This window comes from Pecten maximus, chromosome 5 (assembly GCF_902652985.1).
Source record: "Pecten maximus chromosome 5, xPecMax1.1, whole genome shotgun sequence".
Lineage (NCBI taxonomy): Eukaryota > Metazoa > Mollusca > Bivalvia > Pectinida > Pectinidae > Pecten > Pecten maximus.
This window is the reverse complement of record NC_047019.1, coordinates 49,334,329-49,355,310: the sequence shown is the minus strand read 5'-3', so window position 1 is coordinate 49,355,310 and position 20,982 is coordinate 49,334,329. Positions and strand designations below refer to the sequence as shown.

Below are 20,982 nucleotides of genomic sequence, written 5' to 3'. Positions count from 1 at the left end.
TCTGTACAGGGTAAGTTAGAGGAGGGATATCTGTACAGGGTAAGTTAGAGGAGGGTATCTGTACAGGGTAAGTTAGAGGGGGATATCTGTACAGGGTAAGTCAGGGGAGGGATATCTGTACAGGGTAAGTCAGGGGAGGAATATCTGTACAGGGTAAGTTAGAGGAGGAATATCTGTACAGGGTAAGTTAGAGGAGGGATATCTGTACAGGGTAAGTTAGAGGAGGGATATCTGTACAGGGTAAGTTAGAGGAGGGATATCTGTACAGGGTAAGTTAGAGGAGGGATATCTGTACAGGGTAAGTCAGGGGAGGAATATCTGTACAGGGTAAGTTAGAGGAGGGATATCTGTACAGGGTAAGTTAGAGGAGGAATATCTGTACAGGGTAAGTTAGAGAAGGAATATCTGTACAGGGTAAGTTAGAGGAGGGATATCTGTACAGGGTAAGTTAGAGGAGGGATATCTGTACAGGGTTAGTCAGGGGAGGGATATCTGTACAGGGTAAGTTAGAGGAGGGATATATGTACAGGGTAAGTTAGGGGAGGGATATCTGTACAGGGTAAGTTAGAGGAGGGATATATGTACAGGGTAAGTTAGAGGAGGGATATATGTACAGGGGTAAGTTAGAGGAGATATATCTGTACAGGGTAAGTTAGAGGAGGGATATCTGTACAGGGTAAGTTAGGGAGGAGAATATCTGTACAGGGTAAGTTAGAGGAGAAATATCTGTACAGGGTAAGTTAGAGGAGAAATATCTGTACAGGGTAAGTTCAGGGGAGGGAATATCTGTACAGGGTAAGTCAGGGAGGGATATCTGTACAGGGTAAGTTAGAGGAGGGATATCTGTACAGGGTAAGTAGAGGAGGGAATATCTGTACAGGGTAAGTTCAGGGGAGGGAATATCTGTACAGGGTAAGTCAGGGGAGGGATATCTGTACAGGGTAAGTCAGGGAGGGATATCTGTACAGGGTAAGTCAGGGGAGGAATATCTGTACAGGGTAAGTAGAGGAGGATATCTGTACAGGGTAAGTTAGAGGAGGGATATCTGTACAGGGTAAGTCAGGGGAGGGATATCTGTACAGGGTAAGTTCGGGGAGGGATATCTGTACAGGGTAAGTTAGAGGAGGGATATCTGTACAGGGTAAGTCAGGGGAGGGATATCTGTACAGGGTAAGTTAGAGGAGGGATATCTGTACAGGGTAAGTCTAGAGGAGGGATATCTGTACAGGGTAAGTTAGAGGAGGGGATATCTGTACAGGGTAAGTTAGAGGAGGGATATCTGTACAGGGTAAGTTAGAGGAGGGATATCTGTACAGGGTAAGTTAGAGGGAGGGATATCTGTACAGGGTAAGTTAGAGGAGGGATATCTGTACAGGGTAAGTTAGAGGAGGGATATCTGTACAGGGTAAGTTAGAGGAGGGATATCTGTACAGGGTAAGTTAGAGGAGGGATATCTGTACAGGGTAAGTTAGAGGAGGGATATCTGTACAGGGTAAGTTAGAGGAGGGATATCTGTACAGGGTAAGTTAGAGGAGGGATATCTGTACAGGGTAAGTTAGAGGAGGGATATCTGTACAGGGTAAGTTAGAGGAGGGATATCTGTACAGGGTAAGTTAGAGGAGGGATATCTGTACAGGGTAAGTCAGGGGAGGAATATCTGTACAGGGTAAGTCAGGGGAGGGATATCTGTACAGGGTAAGTTAGAGGAGGAATATCTGTACAGGGTAAGTTAGAGGAGGAATATCTGTACAGGGTAAGTCAGAGGAGGGATATCTGTACAGGGTAAGTTAGAGGAGGAATATCTGTACAGGGTAAGTCAGAGGAGGAATATCTGTACAGGGTAAGTTAGAGGAGGGATATCTGTACAGGGTAAGTTAGAGGAGGGATATCTGTACAGGGTAAGTTAGAGGAGGAATATCTGTACAGGGTAAGTTAGAGGAGGGATATCTGTACAGGGTAAGTTAGAGGAGGGATATCTGTACAGGGTAAGTTAGAGGGAGGGGGATATCTGTACAGGGTAAGTTAGAGGAGGATATCTGTACAGGGTAAGTTAGAGGAGGATATCTGTACAGGGTAAGTTAGAGGAGGGAATATCTGTACATGGGTAAGTTAGAGGAGGGATATCTGTACAGGGTAAGTTAGAGGAGGATATCTGTACAGGGTAAGTTAGAGGAGGAATATCTGTACTGGTACGTTAGAGGAGGGAATATCTGTACAGGGGTAAGTTAGGAGGAGGGATATCTGTACAGGGTAAGTTAGAGGAGGGATATCGTACAGGGGTAAAGTTCAGGAGGAGGAATATCTTGTACAGGGTAAGTCAGAGGAGGTGATATCTGTTACAGGGTAAGTTAGAGGGAGGGATATCTGTACAGGGTAAGTTAGAGGAGGGATATCTGTACAGGGTAAGTCAGAGGGAGGAATATCTGTACTAGGGTAAGTTCAGGGGAGGGATATCTGTACAGGGTAAGTTAGAGGAGGAATATCTGTACAGGGTAAGTCAGAGGAGGAATATCTGTATAGGGTAAGTTAGAGGAGGATATCTGTACAGGGTAAGTTAGAGGAGGGATATCTGTACAGGGTAAGTCAGGGGAGGGATATCTGTACAGGGTAAGTTAGAGGAGGGATATCTGTACAGGGTAAGTTAGAGGAGGGATATCTGTACAGGGTAAGTTAGAGGAGGGATATCTGTACAGGGTAAGTCAGAGGAGGGATATCTGTACAGGGTAAGTTAGAGGAGGGATATCTGTACAGGGTAAGTTAGAGGAGGGATATCTGTACAGGGTAAGTTAGAGGAGGAATATCTGTACAGGGTAAGTTAGAGGAGGGATATCTGTACAGGGTAAGTTAGAGGAGGGATATCTGTACAGGGTAAGTTAGAGGAGGGATATCTGTACAGGGTAAGTTAGAGAAGGGATATCTGTACAGGGTAAGTTAGAGGAGGGATATCTGTACAGGGTAAGTTAGAGGAGGGATATCTGTACAGGGTAAGTCAGGGGAGGGATATCTGTACAGGGTAAGTTAGAGGAGGGATATCTGTACAGGGTAAGTCAGGGGAGGAATATCTGTACAGGGTAAGTTAGAGGAGAAATATCTGTACAGGGTAAGTTAGAGGAGGGTTATAGGGTAAATGACAGGTTATAGGGTAAATGACAGGTTATAGGGTAAATGACAGGTTATAGGGTAAATGACAGGTTATAGGGTAAACGACAGGTTATAGGGTAAACGACAGGTTATAGGGTAAATGACAGGTTATAGGGTAAACGATAGGTTATAGGGTAAATGACAGGTTATTGGGTAAATGAAAGATTATAGGGTAAATGACAGGTTATTGGGTAAATGACAGATTATAGGGTAAATGACAGGTTATAGGGTAAATGACAGGTTATAGGGTAAATGAAAGGTTATAGGGTAAATGACAGGTTATAGGGTAAACGATAGGTTATAGGGTAAACCTTTAATGTGTATATTTGTTACAGATATTGGAGCTGACAGGATACAGTATTAAAAATGGTGCTGACTTCAAACTCTTCTCTGTGGTAGCTGCTCTCTCACAAAAAATTGCTGCCCTCGAGTAAGTCACTATCTCATTTTACCATCAAATGTCCAGTTATTGTCTTTACCACCAAATGTCCAGTCATTGTCTTTACCACCAAATGTCCAGTCATTGTCTTTACCACCAAATGTCCAGTCATTGTCTTTACCACCAAATGTCCAGTCATTGTCTTAATCATCAAATGTCCAGTCATTGTCTTAATCATCAAATGTCCAGTTATTGTCTTAATCATCAAATGTCCAGTTATTGTCTTTACCACCAAATGTCCAGTTATTGTCTTAATCATCAAATGTCCAGTTATTGTCTTAATCATCAAATGTCCAGTTATTGTCTTAATCATCAAATGTCCAGTTATTGTCTTAATCATCAAATGTCCAGTCATTGTCTTAATCACCAAATGTCCAGTTATTGTCTTTACCACCAAATGTCCAGTCATTGTCTTTACCACCAAATGTCCAGTCATTGTCTTTACCACCAAATGTCCAGTCATTGTCTTTATCACCAAATGTCCAGTCATTGTCTTAATCATCAAATGTCCAGTTATTGTCTTAATCATCAAATGTCCAGTCATTGTCTTAATCATCAAATGTCCAGTTATTGTCTTAATCATCAAATGTCAAGTCATTGTCTTTACCACCAAATGTCCAGTCATTGTCTTAACCACCAAATGTCCAGTCATTGTCTTTACCACCAAATGTCCAGTCATTGTCTTAACCACCAAATGTCCAGTCATTGTCTTTACCACCAAATGTCCAGTCATTGTCTTTACCACCAAATGTCCAGTCATTGTCTTTACCACCAAATGTCCAGTCATTGTCTTAATCATCAAATGTCCAGTCATTGTCTTTACCACCAAATGTCCAGTCATTGTCTTTACCACCAAATGTCCAGTCATTGTCTTTACCACCAAATGTCCAGTCATTGTCTTTACCACCAAATGTCCAGTCAAATGTCCAGTCATTGTCTTTACCACCAAATGTCCAGTCATTTCTTAATCATCAAATGTCCAGTTATTGTCTTAATCATCAAATGTCCAGTTATTGTCTTAATCATCAAATGTCCAATTTTTGTCTTAATCATCAAATGTCCAGTCATTGTCTTAATCATCAAATGTCCAGTTATTGTCTTAATTATCAAATGTCCAGTTATTGTCTTTACCACCAAATGTCCAGTTATTGTCTTTACCACCAAATGTCCAGTTATTGTCTTTATCATCAAATGTCCAGTCATTGTCTTAATCATCAAATGTCCAGTCATTGTCTTTACCACCAAATGTCCAGTTATTGTCTTAATCATCAAATGTCCAGTCATTGTCTTTACCACCAAATGTCCAGTCATTGTCTTAATCATCAAATGTCCAGTCATTGTCTTAATCATCAAATGTCCAGTTATTGTCTTTACCACCAAATGTCCAGTCATTGTCTTTACCATCAAATGTCCAGTCATTGTCTTAATCATCAAATGTCAAGTCATTGTCTTTACCACCAAATGTCAAGTCATTGTCTTTACCACCAAATGTCCAGTCATTGTCTTTACCACCAAATGTCCAGTCATTGTTTTAATCATCAAATGTCCAGTCATTGTCTTAATCATCAAATGTCCAGTCATTGTCTTAATCATCAAATGTCCAGTCATTGTCATAAACATACATAAACATTTCCTTGTTGATTTGTTGCATGCTGTATATGTCACTATGGTCATGTCAGGGTATTGGGCAGACTATCACTGAACCATTGAACCCTTTAAGAACGTTTATGTGGCGCAGAGGTACAAACTGCTGGTATTTCTGGCTAGGTGATTAGATACTGTAGATTGCAAGTTTTGTCTTCCTTTGTCATCTGTGTTGCTATGTTGCATTTTTTTATAATTTATATACGGTTTATTTTGTTTCAGTAATTGGATGAGAAACATGATTGGTAAAATGGATTTTGGCATGTTAGAGATGAAGTTATTTATGTGTAAAGTAAGTATAATAGTATGTACTATAAACTTTTAGTATGATTTCCTGCCAGATAGACATTAATTTACTTGTAAAGCATTCATAGAAATTCTTCATCTTTCGTTCCTGTAGCTAGCACTGCTGAAGGAACAATCCTGGTAGAATTAGTTGTTGTCTACTGATAATGAGTCACAGTCAGATTTAGAGATTTATGGCACCTGCAAGTGAGCTTATGCTAAGGTGTGGCATCTGTCACCAATCAACTGTTGTCTATCCAGTGTCAACTTTTTCCTTTGAATGACTTCTCAAAAACAAAGATGCCTAAATATATTAAAATGCCTAAAATCACGACCTGGGACAACACCCAACACATTTTGTTGAAAATTGAACTTAACCAATATTCCAGGTTGGAGGGGTGAGCTTTAGTAAACAGCCTGTTTTTGATTGACTGACAGAGCAGGACCATTGGGTCTCTTGTTCAAACATTTTTGGGCTAGAGAACTGGAGTCTGTATGGCTGTCATTTTGTAATTGTTGAAAATAGTTAGATAGCAATTTCTCTTTGTAAGTTTGATTCCAATACTATAGTCATCACAAACAGTTGCATACTTATAAGGAATGACATCACTTTATACATTATTTGTTTATTTCAGAAACTCTGGGAGTGCAATGTTGACCATGAGACCAACAAGATTTCTATAGACCAACTATGTGTGGAACTTAGGGCAGGAGGGGTCAGTCTAGCACACGAGATAGAGGTCAGAGAGAAACTGTCACACTTGGATGCACTTGACCTACTCGACTTCCTCTCCTACATTCCTCTCTTTATTATGATACACCAATCTGTGGTGGACAACCCTCTGGACGATACTCGCGACAAGTAAAACTTCCATACTGGACAACCCTCTGGACGATACTCGCAACAAGTAAAACTTCCATACTGCACAACCCTCTGGACGATACTCGCGATAAGTAAAACTTCCATACTGCACAACCCTCTGGACGATACTCGCAACAAGTAAAACTTCCATACTGCACAACCCTCTGGACGATACTCGCGATAAGTAAAACTTCCATACTGCACAACTCTCTGGAAGATACTCGCGACAAGTAAAACTTCCATACTGGACAACCCTCTGGACGATACTCGCAACAAGTAAAACTTCCATACTGGACAACCCTCTGGACGATACTCGCGACAAGTAAAACTTCCATACTGGACAACCCTCTGAACGATACTCGCAACAAGTAAAACTTCCATACTGCACAACCCTCTGAACGATACTCGCGACAAGTAAAACTTCCATACTGCACAACCCTCTGAACGATACTCGCGACAAGTAAAACTTCCATACTGGACAACCCTCTGGACGATACTCGCGACAAGTAAAACTTCCATACTGGACAACTCTCTGGACGATACTCGCGACAAGTAAAACTTCCATACTGGACAACTCTCTGGACGATACTCGCGACAAGTAAAACTTCCATACTGGACAACCCTCTGGACGATACTCGCGACAAGTAAAACTTCCATACTGGACAACCCTCTGGACGATACTCGCGACAAGTAAAACTTCCATACTGCACAACTCTCTGGACGATACTCGCGACAAGTAAAACTTCCATACTGGACAACCCTCTGGACGATACTCGCGACAAGTAAAACTTCCATACTGGACAACCGTCTGGACGATACTCGCGACAAGTAAAACTTCCATACTGGACAACCCTCTGGACGATCGATACTCGCGACAAGTAAAACTTCCATACTGGACAACCCTCTGGACGATACTCGCGACAAGTAAAACTTCCATACTGCACAACCCTCTGGACGATACTCGCGACAAGTAAAACTTCCATACTGCACAACCCTCTGGACGATACTCGCGATAAGTAAAACTTCCATACTGGACAACCCTCTGGACGATACTCGCGACAAGTAAAACTTCCATACTGGACAACCCTCTGGACGATACTCGCGATAAGTAAAACTTCCATACTGGACAACCCTCTGGACGATACTCGCGACAAGTAAAACTTCCATACTGCACAACCCTCTGGACGATACTCGCGACAAGTAAAACTTCCATACTGGACAACCGTCTGGACGATACTCGCGACAAGTAAAACTTCCATACTGGACAACCCTCTGGACGATACTCGCGATAAGTAAAACTTCCATACTGGACAACTCTCTGAACGATACTCGCGATAAGTAAAACTTCCATACTGGACAACCCTCTGGACGATACTCGCAACAAGTAAAACTTCCATACTGCACAACCCTCTGTACGATACTCGCGACAAGTAAAACTTCCATACTGGACAACCCTCTGGACGATACTCGCGACAAGTAAAACTTCCATACTGCACAACTCTCTGGACGATACTCGCCACAAGTAAAACTTCCATACTGGACAACCCTCTGGACGATACTCGCGACAAGTAAAACTTCCATACTGGACAACCCTCTGAACGATACTCGCGACAAGTAAAACTTCCATACTGGACAACCCTCTGGACGATACTCGCGACAAGTAAAACTTCCATACTGGACAACCCTCTGGACGATACTCGCGACAAGTAAAACTTCCATATTGCACAACTCTCTGGACGATACTCGCGATAAGTAAAACTTCCATACTGGACAACCCTCTGAACGATACTCGCGATAAGTTAAACTTCCATACTGGACAACCCACTGAACGATACTCGCGACAAGTAAGACTTCCATACAGCACAACTCTCTGGACGATACTCGCGACAAGTAAAACTAAATGAGCAATTCATAAATGTTCCAACAAACAATAAACTAGTGGCAAATTAATTGTTACACAGGACAAACGATTGTCAACTGGAACTCGGCGAGAGGTTTTGGTTGTCGGGCAATTAAGTGATAACTAATGGTCAGCTGGTACTGGTCGAGTGAATTCAGCGAGAGACAAAATACATCTGTGACAAGAAATGATGTACTGACACTGTGATCAGGTTATTTGTAATCGGAGACTCCATATGTTTTTGTAGACAGCATACATTGTTTCTGTGCTAACTATACTTCTCTGGTTTTATTGGGAAGTATATTCAACTTCATACGCTTAACCCAGCTGAGGGCAGAATTACACCTCTGAAATATTGCCTGAATGCACTATACAGTATGATAGAACAAGGGACAATATATACTGTCGGAACCATGTAAAACATAACGTCAATGTTGAAGTACAATATTGTCCATGATATTTGTAGAGACAATTTAGATTTGGTTGTTATGTACACTGGATATTTATTAGTTATACAAAGTGTCACGAGATGTTAAGATATGTCTGGTAGATCACGTGTCTGTAGAATGATATTGAGCTGTGATATTTTATAAGCTGTGGTGTATGTAGATTTCCTGGTAGTGTCTATCGAATGTTACCACAGGTGAATGGTGATTGACTGATGCATAAGTTTGAAATGTATTATTTCGGTTTGTATTCTGTACATTTAAAACACATTTTTATGAGAGGATCCCTTTATCTCTCTATTTTTGCCATATATATAAACATCCTTTAGTTGCGAAATCTTTCTATTTTTGTAGTTACCTCGGGTAAAAGCAATATGCATGTAATCATGGTATCAACACAAATCAAGGTAACATTTATCGTACTTTCATATATTGATCCTGGCTGGGATACAATACAGAAAGTTTCACTTAATAAGTTGTTGGTAGTGCCTGGATGAAGCATAGACCTATATTCAGAGATTAATGTTTTGATGCGAGTACATTAATTTAAAACCTAGCGTTAACTTCATCAGGCTTTTTACTTTGCCACCTCAATCTGCCAGCCTTGTAGACCATATAAATGTCAAGCAAATAAAACTTAACAATCATCCTCAAAGACTTTTTTACATTATTTAAGTCTCCCACAGAACTACGGACAAAAGATGCAGGGCAATTTGAATAGCACATCATTTGATGATGGTGGGCTAAAAACAAGACAAGCTACATTATGATATGAAGCCAGATTTTATTGCCTAAATACAGCAGAATGGTGCGATAGTGAGCACCATGTAAGGTTATGTACAGGATACAACAGGTGGACATTACACGATACACAGTAGCACTTTGTGTCCACCTCAATGACAAATCACTTTCTCTGTGTAATGCTGGTGCAACCACAAAATACGGAAATTATACAAAGGCTGATATATATTTATTATGCTTTGAACTCCATCAGATGTTTTCATTATTTCCATGTCACTTGATCTTTTTGAATTAAAGAAAATATTCATCAAAATAGTACAGGATTATTCACATCATATTAAAATAATTCCATTAAATTGCTAACCTGTTAAGGTCTATATACGATGAGTAAAATACTGGGAGAAACACTGAATCACCAATGTATAACTCTTATTGTTAATTATTAATTAGTTTTTGTTAATATGCCTATTTTTATGCATAACAATGATAGATCGGTTACAGCTAATGAAGAGAAGCTTATATAAATATGTGTATTTACAATGATGTAGTGCCCAGCACAGACAGCACCTTAACGACACCTGTATCTCTTTGGTAACGGGAGTACATACAGACTTTCTCATCTTGTATAAATAAGTCAAAATATTTCTTGTGGAAATGTAATGTTAAAATACAAGCCCCTGACTTAAATCAATATCAAATGATAATTATAATTATTAGACTATAACAGAGGTGCAAAGCTTCTCTTAAACCTTCCCTGAAGTTCTCTAAGCATTTTTGGTAAGGTCAGGTAGATTCAAACAAGAGTCAAATGGCCTTGTGAATCTAAGGGGAGACAATTTTATGTCACCAGATATAAGTATCCTATTAAAGACACCCTAAATTACTTTTTTTCTAAAAACTTCTTACCATTACTTTTTTATCTGTTTCTTTATAATTATAACCTTTTTGTCTGCCTCATTTATTCCTCATCAACCAATTTTAGAAACCTTATCTTTAACAAAACAGAATCATTTTACTAGAATAATAGGTAAGATAGTGTAGCTTGAATTTCTTCACTACATGGGTCTACATTTCTTGTTTAAAGCTCTTTAAATCTTTGGAAAATACTTTAATAGTGACACTTCAGAGCACATCATATTAACACAAAGAAATTTGTGGTGGAATAACAGAATGACTGGACTTAAAGGAACAAGAACCTGTAGACTAGAACGAGGACTATAACAGAACACAGATTTTGAAAATAAAATGATGCAATACATCTGGCATTACAAAGTTCCCACTTTTGATCACTACATGTACATGAAGTGTTAAAAATATTAATATAAAGAGTTTTGTTGATGATCCTTCCATCCCCATCAGTGATATAGAAGTAATCCAACCAATGAACAAGCTGGATAAGCCATACCAATGCTGGGGGATAGCATGAATGTCATTTACCACCACACATAACATAATATAGAAATCACCACAACGTGATGTCACATCAGGCACACTTCGATTGTATTACACTTGGTTAAATAGACTCAGATGTGTAAACTGCAATCCCTCAGTAACCATGATGGACCGTTCCTCTATAGATATTGGCCAGCCTACTATGATCTGTAGGGAATGGCAGATTATAAATAGTAAATAACAAATGATGAGAAACCACAGAAACCATAGTATCAATAATATTAATGAGAAGTACAAGTATAGGCAATTACACTGATACCTCACTCAACATTCACTCTCAAAATATACACGTCCAAATCTGAGTTCTAACACTGTAGAACTGGTATTATCCAGCTATGGTTCGTAACATACATACAGATATACATATATATACTGTTTTCTGTAAGTAAGTTTCTTAATGTATAAAACTACACAATAACATATACATAATTGGTTACAGATGTCCAATAACACACCAGGACAGACACATTTATTAGTCATTTTTTTGTTTTAAAACTGTTGCTCAGGCTTCTGTATACATACTTTAAGGGTTAGCTGTTGAAAATAGATGATTACACATAAAAATACTGTGGCTGTTCCTATATCCTTATAAGAGTGCACGTACATATACGAATCCCAATAAGCAGACTTGTATACAAACATTAAATCCTTGTAGATTTTTCCATCTGGGCCCAGTTGTTCGAAAGGTGATTAGGCTAATCACATTTTAACAACGTTTTTCAAATCCTGATATAATAATTTCTGGTAGAACTAACTTGACAAAACTTTATGAAATTCTGTAATTCTTAATTCTCTTCCAACTGGCATAATTTAAAGATGATATACTCGCAGGTTTTGCAACAAATGAGAAATGAATTTTTCACTAATCAAGTGATTAAGCTAATCATCTTTTGAACAACTGGGCCCTGGTGACCAAATTAATAGCTAGTTAATTATCTTTCATATGAGAAATATGGATATTAAAATTCTTTTTAAAATCAAAAGGAACATAGGAATGTTCAGCTTGTAATACAATTGAAGTAGTGACTTATGAGGACAGCACCCTTACTAGAATATGTTGAGCACTCTGGCCTGAGTGGTAATCACTGTATTATATACCGGGATATTGGTGATGACCACTTACACAATATTGCACGAATGTTTACATATCTCTACATGCATTCCTATCTATTTACAATCTTGATACTGTAACAAAGATGAGATTACAAAAACAGGATTGGTATTTTCCAACACAAATACCTGAATATTTCTCCTGATACATACAGACACTAAAAAGTTTGTGTCAGAAGGAGATGACTTGGCATACAGAAATATCATATGGAAGTAAATTTGATTTCAAATGTCAAATCTTCATTGTGTTCTCAAACTGACCAAACAGTTTCTTAGATAATTACAAGAGCTACAAACACTGATGACATTTTAAACAATGCTTGTACATATATTTTATTGATCTCATGATAAATGAGAATGAAGATAAATAAAAGTCTAGGTGACGGGAAGACAAAGATCTCACCAGCAGCTAACACCAAGATACAAGTTAACAGAGCAGGAATCTCACAAAAGAAATTTGATGTTTGTACCACAAAGCAGAATTGTCGTATAATTTTGGTGGGTGTTACCTAAACGAAGAAAAGTCTCATGTGTCACACAGCAAAATGTTACAACTCCTAAACATGCGCTACTAATAGTACCTGAATATGAATCACTATGAATTGCTATGAGGTTTATTGTAACTCTGTTTACTAGGGACAATTGCTGACATTTAAAATGGAATTCTAGTTCAATGTATCTCCTGGAGTCAGAATACCCATGTCAGTTCATGTAGACATGTCGAGTATACAAATGTCCATACTCATATCCAGTATTTGTCTGTCCATATCATGACTGAAGAAAGCCTGAGGAAGTGTCGTGATACACCTGTTGGTGAGTGTGGGTGGGAGTATCCAAACGTTAAAGCCAGTCATTGGACACCAGTATGGGAGACAATTTTGGTACAATTATTTTGCCAGTGAACCCTGATTTATTATTTGAGGCAAGTCTGGTAGACACTTGTCACTAGTTGTACAGAGTTATTCCCCCTGGTGTACCTTGGGAGACACTTGTCACTAGTTGTACAGAGTTATTCCCCCTGGTGTACCTTAGCCAGTTATAAGTGACAAGTCTGGGAGACACTTGTCACTAGCTAGTTGTACAGAGTTATTCCCCCTGGCGTACCTTGGGAGACACTTGTCACTAGTTGTACAGAGTTATTCCCCCTGGTGTACCTTGGGAGACACTTGTCACTAGTTGTACAGAGTTATTCCCCCTGGTGTATCTTAGTGACAAGTCTGGGAGACACTTGTCGTTACGTTCTCTGGTGTACCAAGCGAGGGAGCCCCAATAATTGTGTGGCCTTTGGCTGTACTTATTTTAAGTGATACAAACAGATCAATACTCTGAAATAATAGTTAGATAAAGCTGGAAGAACCCAGCCATAGGAGACTGTGTATGAGGGAGAAGGATCTCCCACTGACATCACTGATAAAACAATCAACTTAATAATGAAATACATGAGGGTTAGTACAGTACCATATATAACAATATTCAAATCTGAATAACTCAAATCATTACAAGCAAAACGTTATGTAAAATGTATGCTTATACTTTGTGTATGAAACTATTTCTATGGCAACAAAAGCCATAAAGGGCCTGCTGAGGGGTAAGTAGTAACTATTTCACTGTTCTAAGTATAGTCCTCCGAAAACTCGGCTTTAACACCACTCTAAGTATTGTTCTCTGAGTACTTCCTCATTCCACTGCTATACAAGTATAGCCTTCGGGTCACTTTGCATTGCTACTCTTTCCCCTGGTCATTCTGTAAGTACCAGAAGCACACTCCAGTCCAATCATCAGCATTTCCTGTTTTATCCCTCATGATGGGGACACAAACAATCATACATTCCAAACCAGCCTGAAATCAGAACCTTCTAGGCAGCCCTTACACAATCCTGGGTAATAATGCAAGCTTAAGGATTATATGCCTGATTGGCCAATCACATTCCTGGGTAAAATGTATCCATAGTAATGAGTGATGACCAATCAATTCCATTCTTCCTCTGATGATCCATCCTCACTCTCAGTGTCGCTTGCCTCCAGGGCTTTGCGCCTAACCTCGAATGCCCGGTTCATGATGGAATGCACATCAAAGCGTCCGGTTGGCGTTCTTTTTTCCTCCTCCTGTTTTTTACGATCCTCCACCTTCCTCAGCTGACTGTACACTGTACATGTATAAAACAGGAAAACATTTAATAAGATTTCAGAATTCCTATCAGTTTAACTGGGGCGGGGAGAGAAAGAGAGAGAGAGAGAGAAAGAGAGAGAGAGAGAGCTGCAATCTCACAATATCCGTTTCCTTCTTTTACTTAACATCAGTTACTTCTACTTAACATTGGTGGATACAGTTACCTCTACTTAACATCGGTGGATACAGTTACCTCTACTAACATTTGTGGATACAGTTACCTCTACTAACATTGGTGGATACAGTTACCTCTACTTAACATTTGTGGATACAGTTACCTCTACTTAACATTTGTGGATACAGTTACCTCTACTTAACATTTGTGGATACAGTTACCTCTACTTAACATCGGTGGATACGTAAGCTCAGTACACTAAACACCATCAGCTGATTAGCGTTAATCTCACTACACTAAACACCATCAGCTGATTAGTGTAAGTTTAGTACACTAAACACCATCAGCTGATTAGTGTAAGCTCAGTACACTAAACACCATCAGCTGATTAGTGTAAGCTCAGTACACTAAACACCATCAGCTGATTAGTGTAAGCTCAGTACACTAAACACCATCAGCTGATTAGCGTTAATCTCACTACACTAAACACCATCAGCTGATTAGTGTAAGTTTAGTACACTAAACACCATCAGCTGATTAGTGTTAATCTCACTACACTAAACACCATCAGCTGATTAGTGTAAGTTTAGTACACTAAACACCATCAGCTGATTAGTGTAATCTCAGTACACTAAACACCATCAGCTGATTAGTGTAAGTTTAGTACACTAAACACCATCAGCTGATTAGTGTAAGTTTAGTACACACTTAAACACCATCAGCTGATTAGTGTTAATCTCAGTACACTAAACACCATCAGCTGATTAGTGTTAAGCTCAGTACACTAAACACCATCAGCTGATTAGTGTTAATCTCAGTACACTAAACACCATCAGCTGATTAGTGTTAAGTCTCAGTACACTAAACACCATCAGCTGATTAGTGTAAGCTTAGTACACTAAACACCATCAGCTGATTAGTGTAATCTCAGTACACTAAACACCATCAGCTGATTAGTGTAAGTTTAGTTCACTAAACACCATCAGCTGATAAGTTAACAGTTGTGTATCTACACCAGATACTTACGTTCTTTGTTGCGTATCTCCTCCAGCAGAGCACTCCGTCCACTGCCTGCGGTTGGTGGCTCAGGCATGTTTCCTGTAGACCCTGTAGTCATTGAGCTAGTTGATGAGGAGATGGATGTTGTGTCATGGGCCATGTGACCGATGCCGTTCAGCTTTGCTTCTGCAGGAGGAGGTGGTGGGGGCGGGGGAGGAGGGGGAGGAGGTGGGGGCAAAACGCCCATGCCTGGGGGAGAGGGTGGGGGTGGTAGGTTGACAGGAGTGTCTGGTGTCTGTGAGTTTGGAGGGGAAGGTGGGGGAGGGGGCAGAACTGTGGAGTCTTGTCTTGCTGGACTAGAGTGGTGTGGTTGGTGTGCAGGGGAGTGTCGGCTATTCTGATGAACAAGAGGGTGACGGGCTGGTTGAGGGGTTGTCTGGGGGCTGGGGGTATAGGACATATGGGGGTCTGGTGGGGGTGGTGGTGGAGGCAAACTATCGCGTGTAGATGGACTCTGTCTGTCCCCCATATTGGGAGGAGGAGCAGGAGGAGGCTGGGAGGGGCGGGCAGGACTCTGCATCACATTGTGTGCACGTGTGGAGTTTCTGTTTGGTTGGTGTTGTGGAGAGGAGTAGGGCTGGTGATTAGTGTAGGGAGGAGTTGGGAACTCCTGCTCAGCCTGCCCTGGTTGTTGAGGGTACCCCTGGGGTTGTTGTGGTGGGGGACCAGCAGGATGAGGCCCATTGGCTTGTTTCTTTTGATGGCCCTTCGCCTGACTGTGACGAACATCTAGACTGCCAGGCCGTTGATGCTGATCAGCCTGGCGAGTATCATTGTGGAGTTCCTGTGAGGAGTAGTGGTTAGCAGTAGGTTGAATTCCTAGAGCCTTAGGGTCCTTGTAATGATCACTAAACTCTACACCATGTGCTGCATGGGCAAACTTTTCCTTCTTTGTGACTATCTGTCGTGGGCGACGCCCTCCTGTTTGCTCCTTACCTGGTCTCTGTAACACAAAGCAAAAATTGATTAAGAGAAAACTGACTTGTGCCATAGTTCTGTAGAAAATTCAATACATATTCAACATTCAACACCAATGGAAGATATCATAAATAACAGAACATACCTGTCGTTTCTTTTTTCGTAATTCTGTTCGTTTTTGTTCGATGTCTTTTTGAATCTCTGCATACCATAATTCAAAGAAATACCCTGGGTCGGTGTAAAATTTCATACTGTCTCGTCCATCTTCCCTATAAACATGAAACATAATATAATATTAACACATTCACTCTCCAAGCCTCAGTCGCCATCAGTAGCTGGTATAATATAATATTAACACATTCACTCTCCAAGCCTCAGTCGCCATCAGTAGCTGGTATAATATAATATTAACACATTCACTCTCCAAGCCTCAGTCGCCCTCAGTAGCTGGTATAATATAATATTAACACATTCACTCTCCAAGCCTCAGTCGCCATCAGTAGCGGGTATAATATAATATTAACACATTCACTCTCCAAGCCTCAGTCGCCATCAGTAGCGGGTATAATATAATATTAACACATTCACTCTCCAAGCCTCAGTCGCCATCATTAGTGGGTATAATATAATATTAACACATTCACTCTCCAAGCCTCAGTCGCCATCAGTAGCTGGTATAATATAATATTAACACATTCACTCTCCAAGCCTCAGTCGCCATCAGTAGCTGGTATAATATAATATTAACACATTCACTCTCCAAGCCTCAGTCGCCATCAGTAGCGGGTATAATATAATATTAACACATTCACTCTCCAAGCCTCAGTCGCCCTCAGTAGCTGGTATAATATAATATTAACACATTCACTCTCCAAGCCTCAGTCGCCATCAGTAGCTGGTATAATATAATATTAACACATTCACTCTCCAAGCCTCAGTCGCCATCAGTAGCTGGTATAATATAATATTAACACATTCACTCTCCAAGCCTCAGTCGCCATCAGTAGCTGGTATAATATAATATTAACACATTCACTCTCCAAGCCTCAGTCGCCATCAGTAGCTGGTATAATATAATATTAACACATTCACTCTCCAAGCCTCAGTCGCCATCAGTAGCTGGTATAATATAATATTAACACATTCACTCTCCAAGCCTCAGTCGCCATCAGTAGCTGGTATAATATAATATTAACACATTCACTCTCCAAGCCTCAGTCGCCATCAGTAGCTGGTATAATATAATATTAACACATTCACTCTCCAAGCATCAGTCGCCATCATTAGTGGGTATAGTATGATATAATATTAACACATTCACTCTCCAAGCCTCAGTCGCCATCAGTAGCTGGTATAATATAATATTAACACATTCACTCTCCAAGCCTCAGTCGCCATCAGTAGCTGGTATAATATAATATTAACACATTCACTCTCCAAGCCTCAGTCGCCATCATTAGTGGGTATAATATAATATTAACACATTCACTCTCCAAGCCTCAGTCGCCATCAGTAGCTGGTATAATATAATATTAACACATTCACTCTCCAAGCCTCAGTCGCCATCAGTAGCTGGTATAATATAATATTAACACATTCACTCTCCAAGCCTCAGTCGCCCTCAGTAGCTGGTATAATATAATATTAACACATTCACTCTCCAAGCCTCAGTCGCCATCAGTAGTGGGTATAATATAATATTAACACATTCACTCTCCAAGCCTCAGTCGCCATCAGTAGCGGGTATAATATAATATTAACACATTCACTCTCCAAGCCTCAGTCGCCATCATTAGTGGGTATAATATAATATTAACACATTCACTCTCCAAGCCTCAGTCGCCATCAGTAGCTGGTATAATATAATATTAACACATTCACTCTCCAAGCCTCAGTCGCCATCAGTAGCTGGTATAATATAATATTAACACATTCACTCTCCAAGCCTCAGTCGCCATCAGTAGCTGGTATAATATAATATTAACACATTCACTCTCCAAGCCTCAGTCGCCCTCAGTAGCTGGTATAATATAATATTAACACATTCACTCTCCAAGCCTCAGTCGCCATCAGTAGCTGGTATAATATAATATTAACACATTCACTCTCCAAGCCTCAGTCGCCATCAGTAGCTGGTATAATATAATATTAACACATTCACTCTCCAAGCCTCAGTCGCCATCAGTAGCTGGTATAATATAATATTAACACATTCACTCTCCAAGCCTCAGTCGCCATCAGTAGCTGGTATAATATAATATTAACACATTCACTCTCCAAGCCTCAGTCGCCATCAGTAGCTGGTATAATATAATATTAACACATTCACTCTCCAAGCCTCAGTCGCCATCAGTAGCTGGTATAATATAATATTAACACATTCACTCTCCAAGCATCAGTCGCCATCATTAGTGGGTATGATATAATATTAACACATTCACTCTCCAAGCCTCAGTCGCCATCAGTAGCTGGTATAATATAATATTAACACATTCACTCTCCAAGCCTCAGTCGCCATCAGTAGCTGGTATAATATAATATTAACACATTCACTCTCCAAGCCTCAGTCGCCATCATTAGTGGGTATAATATAATATTAACATATTCACTCTCCAAGCCTCAGTCGCCATCAGTAGCTGGTATAATATAATATTAACACATTCACTCTCCAAGCCTCAGTCGCCATCAGTAGCTGGTATAATATAATATTAACACATTCACTCTCCAAGCCTCAGTCGCCATCATTAGTGGGTATAATATAATATTAACACATTCACTCTCCAAGCCTCAGTCGCCATTAGTAGCTGGTATAATATAATATTAACACATTCACTCTCCAAGCCTCAGTCGCCATCAGTAGCTGGTATAATATAATATTAACACATTCACTCTCCAAGCCTCAGCCACCATCAGTAGTGGGTATAATATAATATTAACACATTCACTCTCCAAGCCTCAGTCGCCATCAGTAGTGGGTATAATATAATATTAACACATTCACTCTCCAAGCCTCAGTCGCCATCAGTAGCAGGTATATAACACATTCACTCTCCAAGCCTCAGTCGCCATCAGTAGCGGGTATAATATAATATTAACACATTCACTCTCCAAGCCTCAGTGGCCATCAGTAGCTGGTATAATATAATATTAACACATTCACTCTCCAAGCCTCAGTCGCCATCAGTAGCTGGTATAATATAATATTAACACATTCACTCTCCAAGCCTCAGTCGCCATCAGTAGCTGGTATAATATAATATTAACACATTCACTCTCCAAGCCTCAGTCGCCATCATTAGTGGGTATAATATAATATTAACACATTCACTCTCCAAGCCTCAGTCGCCATTAGTAGCTGGTATAATATAATATTAACACATTCACTCTCCAAGCCTCAGTCGCCATCAGTAGCTGGTATAATATAATATTAACACATTCACTCTCCAAGCCTCAGTCGCCATCAGTAGTGGGTATAATATAATATTACACATTCACTCTCCAAGCCTCAGTCGCCATCATTAGCTGGTATAATATAATATTAACACATTCACTCTCCAAGCCTCAGTCGCCATCAGTAGCTGGTATAATATAATATTAACACATTCACTCTCCAAGCCTCAGTCGCCATCAGTAGCGGGTATAATATAATATTAACACATTCACTCTCCAAGCCTCCATCGCCATCATTAGGGGGTATAATATAATATTAACACATTCACTCTCCAAGCCTCAGTCGCCATCATTAGTGGGTATAATATAATATTAACACATTCACTCTCCAAGCCTCCATCGCCATCATTAGGGGGTATAATATAATATTAACACATTCACTCTCCAAGCCTCAGTCGCCATCAGTAGCTGGTATAATATAATATTAACACATTCACTCTCCAAGCCTCAGTCGCCATCATTAGCGGGTATAATATAATATTAACATATTCACATTTCAAGCTTCAGTTAGCATCAGAAGCGAGTATTTGTATACAAAGTTTCAGAAATGACCTCTAATTATCAGCTTTTTTCAAAAAGGAGCTTAAACTCTCCCATAGTTATAAGGAGAGCCAATCACACAGTATACACATGTAAAACCTTAAATCATTTTCAGCCTTTGGGGCTCCACAACCCTGGGACCCCCACTAGGGCGTTTCCATGGACCTTCCAGAGTCTGTGGTCACTCGGAACTCTGTCACAGAAAAGGGTACTTTTCCCAATAAGTAATGAATTCTGATGCAAAAAGAACAAAAGCATGTCCCCATAACAAGGTACGATATTACCAGGGTCACTACTCACCTGAATACATCTAGTTTGCTGAGAGCAGGTGGCTGATCGCAGTGATTGTAGCTGTTTTGGATGGCGCGAGGAATTGTGTTCTGTGATACCACTTGTTGGTCGTGAGGCATTGAACTCTTAAACGGCTTCCTCAGATGGATATCCTGTAGAGACACTGCAACAACAGATATCAACGTTGGAGTTCATTGTTTTATTCCATTGAACAAGTCAAAATGACAACACAAGGGGCATAACTCATATTGGACTGCCAAGGAGAACAATAAACAGATTAATGCAGTAAAGCACAAACTCACAATTTAATTATAATTACCTGTTATAAGTAATACACTGTAGCTCCAGCCATGGGATGGCCAATATGTGCTAAATACATATCAGAATACAAGAAATCAAAAGCTACAAAAAATTAATAT

General features: G+C 40.0%; 2 protein-coding genes and 1 long non-coding RNA gene across 13 annotated transcripts in view; 1 reads left to right on the top strand and 2 right to left on the bottom strand.

Annotated features, from left to right (window-relative positions):
* LOC117328267 (neurofilament heavy polypeptide-like) overlaps positions 1-9,366 on the top strand; it is a 60,369-nt gene extending 51,003 nt beyond the window's left edge. For all 11 annotated transcript variants that reach the window (XM_033885745.1, XM_033885739.1, XM_033885740.1 and 8 more), the window contains 3 exons: positions 3,477-3,571; positions 5,447-5,516; positions 6,145-9,366. In XM_033885745.1, the coding sequence (XP_033741636.1) occupies positions 3,477-3,571; positions 5,447-5,516; positions 6,145-6,375 (396 nt within the window). In that variant the 3' untranslated portion in view covers positions 6,376-9,366. The remainder of the gene's footprint in view (positions 1-3,476; positions 3,572-5,446; positions 5,517-6,144) is intronic.
* A 121-nt stretch (positions 9,367-9,487) lies between these two features.
* On the bottom strand, positions 9,488-13,242 carry LOC117328270. The gene is made up of 2 exons (XR_004532942.1): positions 13,048-13,242; positions 9,488-12,997 (listed from the first exon to the last, which is right to left on the bottom strand). It is a non-coding gene; the product is annotated as an uncharacterized LOC117328270 (long non-coding RNA).
* Positions 13,243-13,248: 6 nt separating this feature from the next.
* LOC117328269 (wiskott-Aldrich syndrome protein family member 2-like) overlaps positions 13,249-20,982 on the bottom strand; it is a 38,049-nt gene continuing 30,315 nt past the window's right edge. The window contains exons 3-6 of the mRNA XM_033885751.1: positions 20,573-20,726; positions 16,428-16,551; positions 15,332-16,307; positions 13,249-14,167 (exon numbers count right to left, since the gene is read on the bottom strand). Coding sequence (XP_033741642.1) covers positions 13,989-14,167; positions 15,332-16,307; positions 16,428-16,551; positions 20,573-20,726 — 1,433 coding nt within the window. The 3' untranslated portion in view covers positions 13,249-13,988. The remainder of the gene's footprint in view (positions 14,168-15,331; positions 16,308-16,427; positions 16,552-20,572; positions 20,727-20,982) is intronic.